Genomic DNA, 12976 nt, shown 5'->3' on the forward strand with positions numbered 1-12976 from the left:
GCCTCCCTATAAAGTTTTACTCCTCCTGACCTGTAGTGGGCTAAATGGACATGGTCCCCATAGGTTCATCTATTTAAATGCTTGGTCATTAGGGAGAGGCACTGCTTGAGAAGAGTTAAGAGATGTGGCTTGTTGGAGTAGGTGTGGCCTAGTTAGAGGAAGTGTGTCGCAGGGTAAGTTTTGGGGTTTCAGAAGCCCAGGACAGGCGCAGTGGCTCATCTCTCTCCCTGCTGCCTGTGAATCTGGATGTGGAACTCTCAGCTTCTCCAGCACCATGTCTGCCTGTGCGACGCCACGCTTCCTGCCATGATCGTGGACTGAAGCTCTGAAGCTGTAAGCAAGGCCCAATCAAATGTTGTCCTTTATAAGAGTTGCTGTGGTTGGGCCAGTTGGTCATGGCGCACACCCGTAACCCCCGCACCCGAGACAGAGGCAGGTGGATCTCTGAGTTTGAGGCCATTCTGGTCTACAGATCGAGTTCTGGGACAGTTCCAGGACAGCTAAGGGTACTACTGTCTTTTTTTTTTTTTTTTTTTCCCGGAGCTGGGGACCAAACCCAGGGCCTTGTGCTTGCTAGGCAAGTGCTCTACCACTGAGCTAAATCCCCAACCCCGGTACTACTGTTTTAATTAGGGTTTTACTGCTGTGAACGACACCATGACCAAGGCAAGTCTTATAAAGAACAACATTTAACTGGGGCTGGCTTACAGGTTCAGAGGTTCAGTCCATTATCATCAAGGAGGGAACATGGCAGCATCCAGGCAGGCATGGTGCAGGAGGAGCTGAGAGCTCTACATCTTCATCTGAAGGCTGCTAGCACAATACTGGCTTCCAGGCAGCTAGGATGAGGGTCTTAAAACCCAGGTCCACAGTGCCACACCCACTCCAACAAGGCCAAGCCTTCAAATAGTGCCACTCCCTGGGCCAAGCATATGCAAACCATCACAGGTACACAGAGAAACCTTATCTTGAAAACCAAACCAAACCAAACAACAAGAAAAAGTATTGCCTTGGTCATGGTCTTGGTGTCTCCTCACAGTACTGAACTAAGACACCACCCTCTCGCCTTCCCACCCTCTGGCATCTGTTGCCTGGCTCTCTGTTGTGGTTTTCATTCTCCTAGAGTTTGATGAAAGTGGCATAACACGCCGAATTTGGTGCACACCTGTGACTGGAGGCGCAGGCAGCAGAGTCACAAGTTCGGAGCTGACCCAGACTTAGAACCTGTCTCAAAAACCCGAGGGCCGGCTGGAGAGGTTGCTCAGTGGTTAAGAACACTGGCTGCAATTCCAAAGGCTCCGTGTTTAATTCCCAGCAAACATGTGGTGGCTCACGGCCACTTATGACGGGATCTGGTGCCCTCTTCTGGAATGCAGGTGTACATGGAGACAGAGTACTACATTTAAAATACATAAATAAATCAAAGGATTTCCTTTAAAACAAATAAAAGCAATTGAGGGCATGGGGCTGGGAGCTGGCTCAGGAGTTAAGGGCCCTTACTACTCTCGTGAGAACACACATGGGACACCACACCGGGCGGCCACCTGAAACTCCAGCTCCAGGGTATTCTTTGACCTTCGCAGACATCTTCACACATGTGGCATGCGTGCGTGCGCGCGTGTGCGCGCGCACACTCTCTCTCTCTCTCTCTCTCTCTCTCTCTCTCTCTCTCTCTCTCTCTCTCTCTCTCTCTCTCTCTCGTGCAAGGTCCAAAGTTCAATCCCTAGCCCTGAAGAAAAACAAAGTATCAAAGTATTTCCTTCCTCCCTCCCCCCTTCCTCCCTCCCTTCCTCCCTCCCTCCCTCCTTTCTTTCCTTCCTTCCTCCCTCCCTCCCTCCCTCCTTTCCTCCCTCCCTCCCTTCCCTCCCTCCCCCCCCCTCCCTCCCTCCCTTCCGCTGTGTGTGGCTCAGATACATTTATCAATGCCACACTGTAAGTTGTACTTAGTGAGTGTACAGCGATGCTCCATCTCCCATTAACACAGCCTGCTCAAGTTTAGCTGATGTGTTCATCATTGGTGGACTTGGAGCAGCGAGTGATGGCCATGGCCAGGGCAGAACTGGAGCCTTTCAAAGTTTTGCCCCTTTTATCAGCACCCCTGACTTTATAAAGGGTGAGGGTCTTTATCCTTTCCTGGTAAGCCTGGGTGTAGTAGGGACCCACACATCCTTACAGGTCACACCAGATTCCCCAACACACTGGGAAAGGTCGGTATTTCCTGTCTTGCTTATCACTTTCAGTTGGTGATTATTTTGAGATGCATCCTCCGTGTGGTTGGTTTTGTCTATACTTGTCCCCCTCTGTGTATGGGGAGCGCTGCTCTGTGAGTGCACCTTCAACTGGATGAATGTGTTCTCATAGGGCGTGGACTGCTGCATAGAAAACTGCTGTGCATGTTTGTCCACAGCCCCATGGTGCCTGTGGGTGACCTAGGGACAGGCATGTGGCAGGTGGATGTAGCTGGGTGTGCTTAGCATTGGTTCTTCTTCCTTCACACATGCATACACGCACATGTGCACACATACACACATTCTTTGAGATATCTTTATGGAGTTTGGATAAAGTTGCTAGCCTTCCTAGCTAGCCTCCTCTGGCATATGGGGCTGAGCTGCGGAGGGAAGGAACATGACATCCATCTAGGGGGATGTCCGTGTAGCATGCATGCCCTAAAGGTCCCAGTACTGAGGCCCTTTGTAAGCTGGGCTTACTGTTCTTTTGAGTTTCCATGCTTGGCTGGCTCAGTTCCCACTTGTCTCTGATTCTAGGCCTTGGTGTTTAGGTGAGGGCTCCTACCCTCCAAAGGGAAAAAAGAATGCCTTTCCATGTCGTTGGAAACTGTAGGAGGGAATGGTTCATATTCTCTAGGAAACTCCAAATACAAAGTGAGGCGTGGTTTGGCCTTTTCCAGGGCTCCGACTGGTTCTCCATTGCCTGTTAGTGTAAGGGCCAACAGCACCAGCTGTGTCTGTCTATCTGCGTTTTCTTTTTTCTTTTCTCTTTTTTTGAGATAGCATCCTTCTCTGTAGCCCTGACTGGCTTAGAACTTGCTCTGTAGACCAGGTTGGCCTTGAACTCACAGAGATCTGCCTATCTCTGTCTCTCGAGTGCTGGGATAAAAGTCATTCCATCACACCTAGCAGCTTATGTGTGGTTTTTGCTAAGTCTTGGTAGTGCCTTTCCATGGCAAGGGGCAAGAGGCAAGGGGCAAGGGTGCTTCTGGGATTTTCTGAGAGCATTGTGCATATAGCCAGCCCTGTGATGGAGAGGAAGGCCTGCCTACGTACATACGGCTTCCCATATTCGTTTTGCTGTCTCTGACAAATTCTTTGAGATAAAACTTGCAAACCACAATGTTTACACTTTAGTCCATGCACACAGCTCTGAGATGTTTGGTAAACTCAGTACAGTCTGCATTCCTGGGTGTGCTCATCATCCTCACACGTGCCCTGGCAGCCGGCAGCCTACTGATATTTGGCTTCTTTTCCTCTCTGTTGTTTTGGTGATCCACCCAGGGCACTGTGGGTGCTGGGTAGGTAAGGGCTCAGTGCTGGCGTATAAATACAGCTCTTTGCTCCTCTGTGGACGACTCTCACAGTGTCACCATTAGCCTTAGAGTCTTTGTGCCTCAGCTTTCCGAGTGCACAGGTTGGACCACCACACTCAGCTTCCTCTGACACCTTTCATGTGTTCATCTATGTGTCTGTAGAGCCTTTAGTCCTTCTTTTAAAATTCGTTTGCGTATTATTATTGGTGTGTAAGTGTGCTGTGTGCACATGTGTGTGCATGCATGTGCAAGTTTATGTGCCTGTGCTTGTGTGTGGAGCCCAGAGGTCCCTGTTGTTCTCTCCCTCATTCTCCATTGGCTTTGTTGTTGTTGTGTTTTACTGGGCAGGCTCTTCCACTGAGCCAACACTTCCCAATTGCTCGTCTTGCTCTGCAAGTGCCCTGAGTTCTCCTGGTCCCACCTCCCAGCTCTGGGAGGACTATCACTGACCTGGTTTTTTATGTGGATGCTGAGACTCCAAACTCAGGTCCTCTGAGTCATCCCCAATCTCCCTGCGAATCCTCTTTATGGACTTTCTATATTTTATTTACCCAGGAGAGATGGGCACAAGGCTTTTTCCACTTTTGGTGTATGAGCGGTGCTGATGTGAAGGGTCCCAGGCATGTGGTTTTGCCACTTGGGTGACTGCTGGCTAACCTAGTGGACTGAAGCGCCAACTCTGTTTATCTTTGGAATTACTCCTGGGGCAGAACCCTGGGCCCAGCTATCCTCTGTCACGACTCAGCCACTGTTACGAGGAAGCCTAGTAGGTGCCTTACCTCTTGGGGTGGGTAGTGTGCCTCCTATATCTGGGACTGGGGCTGGGCATGTGGAAAACTGGGGTTGCTTAGAGAGGGAACAATGTCTACCTGGAGGGAGTGGGGCAAGTCCAAAGGGCAGAGCATCAGGTGCCAGAGCTCTTCCTAACCTGTCTTTTGCTGCAGCTTCTGCAGGGAGCAGCGTAGGCGGAAGGAAGGACATGCTCACACTGCAGAGAGCCTTGTCTCTCCGAGCCCTCAGAAAGGAAGTCACCGAGGCCTGCCTCAGAGAGGTCAAGCAGTGAGTTAGGAACTGGGCGGAGCTGGGGCTTCCCTGAGTGGGAGAAGTGTTGAGACCTGCTTTGGTACCTGAGTGGTCAGATCTGTGGTGGTCTGACCTTGGGTGGTCTGACCTTTGGCTTGGGGTCCTGGGATGCTTTGGTGTCCTTTCCTCTGACTTGAAGGTAAGAGATGGACTGGAACCAGTGTGGCTCTGGGACCTTGGGGTGTCTGGTGTGTGTAGGCATAGTGTCTGGGGCTTTGGGGTATCTGGTGCTTGTAGGTGTGGTGGTTGGCCCCAGGTCCATGGAAACATGCTCCTATCTCTTGGTCCAAGGGAGGGGTGGCAATGGGGTAATGCCCGTCCTTGCCATCCGTGCGTGCTTATGTGCCAGAAGGCTTCTGACTGACTCACTCAGATCTGACACAGTTGTGCTGCTTTGCCTGAATGGGCTACAGAGTCAGGTCTAGGGCGTCACAGCGCTGTCTGTGTTGTTCTCTGCAAGTGAAGACACTTCTCTTCAGGATGAAGTGCCACTGGGCAACCAAGATTCAGGTCTATATCTGAGGGAGGGCCCAGCAGGCTGTGTGTGGGGAAAGACTGAGGGCTTTGCAGAGTTGGTCCCTGGCAGACTGTGTAAATGGGATTGATCTGAGGTCTCTGGTTTCCCCTCTGGTGAGATGTTTGGTGTAGTTGAGGAAAACTTGTTTAGAACCCTGTGACCCTAGCTTCCAGGCATGCATCAGCCCTGGGCCATCAGACCGGTGACAGCCAGCCCCTTCCCAGTCAGTCCAGGCAGGGACAGGGAGGGCAGGGACTGCACACCCTCTCCCTGGGCCAAGTGCTTGTAATCATGGGAACAGGGTCTTCTGTTTGCTCTCGTGGCACCTGTACTAATTCACCTTGGCCGCTTTTATCAGCTAGCAAGCAGGAGAGGAAAGCCCTCTGGGGTTAGTGTCTGACAGACTGAAGTGGGGAAGCAGTACTTTTTTTTTTGTTTGTTTGTTTTTTTGTTTTTTTGGCCTTGCGCTTCCTAGGCAAGCGCTCTACCACTGAGCTAAATCCCCAACCCCGGAAGCAGTCCTTTGAGAAGGGATGTCTACCTGTGTTGAAGTAGCCATTGCCCTTTGCCTGCTGGGCTCTCTGGCCTGACATTCTTTGTGACAATAGACCCTAGGCCCAGGGCCAAGTCAAGATACTCATCTGGAAAGACCCTGAGTACCCTACAGGTGGATACATTCGCTCATTGGTCCTGCCTGGCGCTGCCTTCCCTGAGTGGGCCTGCTGGCCAAGTAGCTGGAGTTACCATTTATTTGCTGGTTGCAGACTTACCGGAAGCAGCTGCTGCGGGTGGGCCTGGGAAGTCACAGCGAGGTTTGGTCCCTCCCCAGGGGGCAGCCTTGTCTGGACTTCTTTCCCAATAGTCAGTGAGGGAGCAGTCCTTGTCTGGACTTCTTTCCTAATAGTCAGTGGGCGGAGAGTGAGGGTCATGACACATTCTGGCCATCGTGGGGGGTCCTGGTTAACTCTCAAGTGTCTGAGGAGTGACAGGAGGGGATGATGTGAGCCCCAGACCTGTGACTTCTACAGGTGAGAGGGGCCAGGCATCTGACCCCTTCCAGCTGTCCCTTAGGCCATGGTGCTAGAGAAAGGTTTGTTTTCAGAGGGATGCAAGCTTAGGTTGGGGGCTTCTCTCCACCTCCCCCTTACTCTCCCTGCAGCACTTCAGGAGTCTAGAAGGCTGACAGTAGATCCAGGTTGTGGCTCACTGGTCCCTGCTGACACCCTGGCGCGCCCCCCCCCCCCCGCTTTCCAGAAAGGACTCATACAGTGCTTCTGTTGTAATGATCTGTAAAACAGTCTCCATGACAACTGGCTTTGGTTGCTACAGCCTCTTCCTGTTTATATTAAGCAGTTCAGGAAGTCAGTCAGGGTGATCCCCGGAAGCCTGATTTGATCAGTGGTTTGCTGAGCCGGTCTAGGACAGGGAAGATGAATGATTCTGGCTTCTGTTGTGCTTTACCCCCACTCCTCTTGAAGCTTGTTTGGTGGTTGTAGTAGGAAGTGTAGCTACTCATCTAACCTTGACTGAAGACAGGAGAAGTCATCCTTTCCAGAGGACCAGTGACAATACAGGTTTGGGAGGGATGCACACAAAGGAGGAAGAGAGCAGCGACCTAGTCAGCCACATCAGCCCTGGGAATGGGGTGACAGCAGGCAGATCCTGTCTTTGTTTTTGAGACAGTCTCACCAAAAAGCACTGGCTGGCTTGGAACTTGCTATGTAGGTTCTACTGGTCTTGAACCCACAGAGATTTGCCTGCTTCTGCCTGCAGGAAATAAAGAGTCCTCCACCTAGAGGGCTTTCTTGACTCCTGAGTCCCAGTCTGGGGACTTCTAGTTTCATGGCTTCCTAGCCAAACAGGTAATGGCCATCATAGCTCTATTCAAGGGGCAGATTTGTGTATTGGGGGACACTTGGATGTATGACTCCTGTACCTGGATGGTCTCTTGCAGCCAGGGAGGCCGTCAAAAGTATGCTGGTCCTGTGTCTACTCCCCTGGACATTAGGTGGCACCCAAAGCTGAGACGGGGGTTGAGCCTTCTGGGAATGTAGACTAAGCCTCACCCCTGCTTCCTTCTTTTCCCACGGGTACTGGAGCGGGAACCCATATTCCTGGTTAGATTGCTAGAGGTTCCTGCTTTCCACCTGCCTTTGCCAGACTCTGTTCTTGGCTTTTGTAGGTGCTCGTCCATGGAGCCGTTTGGTCATTTCCCTGGCACAGATGTTTCTCCTATCCCTGCCCTGTTAGGGGCATGTCGTGTTGTCTTTGGCTGTGGTCATATGGGGGCACTCATACCTCCACCTTGTTCTCCAGGCACCTGCTCAGGCCTTTCTAGTTGGAGGTCTTATTCAGAAGTGAGACTGGCAATGTCTGGCCTGTATGCTGTCCCTTAGAGTTGATGGTTGGCACTAGTGTGCTTCAGTACCATTCATACTGCCAATGGGCTTAAAGGTCCTGTCTACTGCAGGAACCTTGAGGACATCGGTACTGCCCAGACCTGGCGGGGCCACCTGTGCTCAGTCTGTTAAGCTCTCACTATGAAATGGAGGGAGCCAGGCACACTCCTCCCCTGGTTGCCATGGTTTCCACACAGCAACATTTTAATTTTAGCGCTGACATTTTCCGGGCGGATTTAGAGATGCTGACCACAGTCTCAGTGGCCTGGAGGGAGGGGGAGAAAGAGGTCGTTCCCTTTCCCAAGCTGGTGGGGGAGTCAGCTGGGCCTGGGGCCACAACCATTCTGAGTGGAGTGTCTCACTTGTGCCACACACTGCTGCCTCAGTGGATGAAGGAGAGGTGCCTAGAGAGGGCGGGATAGGCCGGATATGGAGTGTGTGGTACTGCTGTGAGCAGTGACTTAAGACAGTAGAAATGACAGAAGCATCACGTCCAGGGGTCAGAGGGGCCCTGGGAGAATTTTCCCTGCCTTAGTCTCTAGTGGCTTCCGGGGAACACGTGGCACTCTAGACTCTGACTCTGTCTGTAGTGGCTTTTTCTGAGTCTAAGAATGCCCCTGTTCCTGTAAGGACAGTTAGAGCTCATTAAAGGCTCATGGTGCCTGATGCAGGAGGTGGGGCTTTGGGAAGTGATTGGTTCCTGAGGGCTCTGCCCTCCTCAGTGAGTTAATTCCTTGATAGGTTCAGAATGGGAATAGAATACCAAAGAGGGTGCCAGTGCCTGCGGGAACAGCAGGTTATGGGAACAGCAGGTTATGGCTGTGTGGTTTCAAAGGGTTTATTCTGTCCTTCCTGTTGTCTCTCTGCTTTCCAGACCACTGTGAAGTGAAGCCTTACTTAGTGTCCTTGTGACCGCAGTACTTGACACATGGAGAGGGAGGTTTGGGTCTGACTCCCAGTTTCTTTCAGCCCCTGTTGGTGGTGGGAACCTTCCTGCCAAAGGTCTCAGAATCCTCAAACTTGTGCACCCAGCTGGGGGCCCATTAATATTCCCCCCATCCTCCCAGTGAGCAGCTCTGCTGTCTGCTCCACTCCTGTGGTTCTCTGCCTTGACTCAGGCTCAAAGCAGTGGCTCCTGCTGCCCCTGGACTCAAACCTTCAGAACCATAAGCCAGAATATGTCTGCCCTGTTTTTAAATTGGCTCAGATATTTGTTACAAAATCTGGCCACAAGCAGTATGAGTTAACTGAATACCTTGCGAAAGATCTAATTCCAAATGCTTTCCTAGTTGTTAGCGGTGGGGCTTGGGCATATGAATAAACTAGGATCAACTCAGGTTATGGGTAGGGCTCTGGGTTGGGCTCTGCCTTGGAAAGATCTCAAGGAGAGGGCAGGGCAGGTGTGGCCAGAATGCAGTCAGTCATCAGGCTGTGGGTAACAGTGGCCTTGGACCCTCTTCCTTATTCTCATGCTTCTTGTTTCTGAACAGCATTCTCCTGCCTCCTCTCTGCCCCTGGACTACCTTGGGCTGTTTCCTCGTTTTGTTGTTGTTGTTGTTGTTGTTTTGGTCTTTTTCTTATTTTATCTTTTTTCCCTGGAGCTGAGGACTGACTCAGGGCCTTGCGCTTGCTAGGCAAGCAAGCGCTCAACCACTGAGCTAATTCCCCAATCCCACATGGGGCTATCTGAAGGGAAGATGAGCTGCACCCTCAGACTACATCTGCAGGGTACACTAGGAATGCTGGGACCTGACGGTTGTGAGGACTTGACCAGGGCTGCCCAGGGGATACTTACTATTCATAGACTGCTGGAGTGTGATGTGACTTAAAACTGGAACTGAACCTGGGTCCAGTCAACATTCGGCAACAGAGGCTTTTAGCTGGGCACTGCAAGGGTGCCTGCAGCTCAGCTGGCCCCATTAGTATTTTTCCTTCCCAGACAAGGCCTTGCTATGTTGCCCATGCTAGCCTTGGGCTAGTGTTAATCCTTCTGCCTCCAGTTCCTGAGTGCTGGGATTACAGGGGGAGACGCCGTGTCTGGCTTTGCACACATGGTTCTTTGAGAACTATTGCTGCAGAGCTGGAGAAGGGTGCAGCGGTCAAGAGCACTGCTTCTTTCTCTTCAGAGGACCCAGGTTCAATTCCCAGGTGGTGGCTCATACCACCTACATAGCATCAGCTCCAGAGGCTCTCACACCCACTTCTACATGCATACAGCATACAGAAGCATAAGTAAAAATCCTTAAGTTATTATTGCACGTGTGCACAATAGCTTTACATCAGCTATATACGTATGGTGGCATTTGTAGGGGAACTTGGTGTAGGTCTGACCTCTCCCCTAGTGTAGTGTCATGCCCCACCTCAGCTAGGGGTGGGGAGGCCCCCGTCCCCTCTGCAGTGCTGACTGGCTTCTTGACCTTGTGTGGTCTGGAAGGTAGCTGTAGCCACTGCATGTCCACCATGTGGAGAACTTTGCTTTGTCCCAGCCCTTCACAGCCTCTGGCTCTCCCAGTCTTTCTCCTGCCTCTTCCACGATGCCACCCTGAGCCTCGGGAGAGGGACTGTGACACAGCTGCCCCCGCTCTGGCTGAGCAGTCCAAGCACTCATTTCACTTTGACTAGCAGGACCTTCTGGGAAAAACTCATATTCGTAAAACACTCAAGCGAAGCTCCTAAAAGCCTAGTGGTGCTGTGTTCACGGTCTAGGACGCCCCTGTGCATGTTTTGTGCTGCTAAACCTCACGACACCCCTACTGTGTGCAGCTACTCTGGTAGCTTCTCGCCACGGTGTCAGGCAGGTTTGGTTGCTGTACACCATTTTACTTGGTGAAGGAGTGGCTTTGGATGTGGGTGGCATCAAGAGTATTTGTCACCTGCTTCTGGCTTTCTTAAAGCTCCAACCAAGCTGACTTAAGTATGCAGGGAAGAGAGAAGGACTGATTAGCGTGTGCTGGTGGGTACTGGTCAGCGTGTGTTGGGTGCCAGCTGAGTACTGGTCAGCGTGTGTTGGGTGTAGCTGAGTACTGGTCAGCATGTGTTGGGTGCAGCTGAGTACTGGTCAGTGTGTGTTGGGTGCCAGCTGAGTACTGGTTAGCGCGTGCTGAGTGCAGTTGTCAGCCACCTTGATGGGCAGCAGTGCCCTGCATGCTTCCCAGTTTTGTCTCCCTGTAGTCACCTGAGGAATCACTGCTGTGACATCTGTTCATATTAAGATATAAAGTGCAGGACTGAGTAATCCAGTTAATTAATTGATTGGCAGCTTGTCCTGGATCCCCAGCTGCTCCGAGCTGGGGCCAGGCCTGGTCTTCTAGAACCCTGACTTGTCCAGCCTGCCAGCTGTGATAGGAAGGCTAGGCTCTGCAACCTTACTTAGCACGCACCCATTTCCTGTTACCCGAGAAGATACATGCTGCTAGTGATGTGGACATATGGGATGCTGCCAGTGCTGAAGGGTAGCTTGTGGTGGCACCAGACTGGCTTGTTGAGCCGTGAGGGGTTTTTTTTGTTGTTGTTGTTATTTTGTGGGTTTGTTTGTTTGTTTGTTTGTTTTGCGTCTGAGTGGATAGCTGCCCACAGGGAGTGTGGCAGCGCTCTCTTCTGGAGGAATGAGCTAGTGTCTCTATTCTCTTTGACTCTGAGAGCTCCTAGCTTTCAACCTTGGGTTCTTGGTACTACCTTGCGCCCCCCCCCCCCCCAGGATCTTCCACTCCATGGGCAAACAAGAGCCAGTGTACTGCACTCATTTAGTCCGAGGTCTTGACGCTGTGACCTATGCCTCACTGTTAGAATAGCTGTAACTACCCAGTCCTCTGGGCTCCTGGATAAGTCCTGGTCCAGGATGCATTCCTGGAGGGCTCAGTCTGGCTCCCGTGCTTATCCAGCTGAGCTGTAATTGGAGACCTGGTCTAGGGTGAGCCAGGCACATGCTCTCTGAGGGACTTGAGCAGCTGATCCAGCTCCTCGCCTAGTGGCTTTGGGGAAAGCATTGCTGTCAGCCTTTCATGCCAGAGAGTCTTCTCCCTATAGATACCTATGGCCCCAGGAAGGGAATGTGTCCTCTGCCTGCCTCTGTTCCCATAAGGAGGACTGTGGAGCCCTTTGTGCTTGTCAGCCTTGATAGACTCACTATATTGAGGGAGAGCCAAGATGTGTGAAAATTCTTGTCCTTCCTGTGGGATCCAGCCAGTCCCTGGTGTACTTGCTTCTCTCCCTAGGAGATCTGTTACAGTGGTGGAGAGGAGGACACTGTCACAGCTGTGTCTTCTTGAAGAAGCTTATGTCACTTCTCTTACTTGCTGTAGGATCATGCGTCCGGATGATGCCAACGTGGCCGGCAATGTTCACGGAGGGACCATTCTAAAGATGATCGAGGAGGCTGGGGTCATCATCAGCACCCGGCACTGTAACAGCCAGAATGGGGTAAGTGTGGGGCCCACTTCATGTGGACCTGGGTCATACTTAAGACTGGGTTCTGTGGGCTGGGGATTTAGCTCAGTGGTAGAGTGCTTGCCTAGCAAGCGGAAGGCCCTGGGTTCGGTCCCCAGCTCCAAAAAAAAAAAAAAAAAAAAAAAAAAAAAAAGACTGGGTTCTGTGGCCATGAAAGCAGTGTACATGGAGCCCAGACTGCAGTGTTCCTGCCTTGCCTGCCACAGTGTCTTCTCAAGGGCTGACACAGTCAGCCCTGCTTGGGGTCCCATGGGGTAAGGTTTGGCTTTAGGCTCGGAGTTGACGGTGGGAGCTCAGTAGAGATAAGCTGCTGGACATCTGAAGGGCTCCCATCCCCTTCCATGCTAGATCCCTCAGGAGCTGTGGCCTGCACACGGCCCTCCCTGTCTTGAGCCCCGCTTTCTCCTTGGTTGTGGTCAGGTTGTCCTCTGTGCTTGTATGAACCTGCTATCATCATGTTTAAGAACTGAGTCCCGTTTCTGTCCCTGAGGAGACTCTGGTGGCTGTGGGCTGCTTTGGCCTCCTGTGCCTCGGCTGTGGTCGGAGGATGAAGCTCCAAACAGGCCCTGCATATTGCTGGGGCCAGTGTTTCATTCCTCAGGAGTTGTGCAGTGCAAGGTGACCCTGCAGCAGGACAGGCAGGACAGGCTGTCTGGGTTCAGAACTTTGGGGACCCTGCAGGCAGTCATCTCATGACAGTGCAGAAGGACCTGAGGCCAGCCAGGGAGAGAGAGTCTGCCTTGACAGCTGTGTGTTGTGTCAGGTATGGAGGCGGGCACAGCTCTATGGCTATGGGTCTTGGCTAGCAGAGAAGCCAGAGAAAGTACCATGATGACGAGGCCCAGGGGCCTCCTGTTCATCTTTGTGCATTAGACTTCATATGTATTGTGCTCTCTCCAAATTCAGACCTGGGCAAACTTGCACTGAACAGATCTACTGATGCTGTTTAAGCAAGAGTGTGCCAGCCGGCCGGCTTGTGTATGTGTC

The 12976-nt window shown here is 51.9% G+C and overlaps 1 protein-coding gene across 6 annotated transcripts in view; it reads left to right on the forward strand.

The window, feature by feature from the left end:
• The window catches only part of Acot7 (acyl-CoA thioesterase 7), a 92750-nt gene that overhangs the window by 16735 nt on the left and 63039 nt on the right, over positions 1-12976 (forward strand). For 5 of the 6 annotated variants that reach the window (XM_039109340.2, NM_013214.4, XM_063287218.1 and 2 more), the window contains exon 2: positions 11845-11962. In XM_039109340.2, the coding sequence (XP_038965268.1) occupies positions 11845-11962 (118 nt within the window). Of the gene's footprint in view, positions 1-4607; positions 4767-11844; positions 11963-12976 lie in introns of those variants that run through there. The other variant, XM_006239448.3, reaches the window with a different exon arrangement.

This window comes from Rattus norvegicus, chromosome 5, assembly GCF_036323735.1.
Source record: "Rattus norvegicus strain BN/NHsdMcwi chromosome 5, GRCr8, whole genome shotgun sequence".
NCBI classification, from domain to species: Eukaryota; Metazoa; Chordata; class Mammalia; order Rodentia; family Muridae; genus Rattus; species Rattus norvegicus.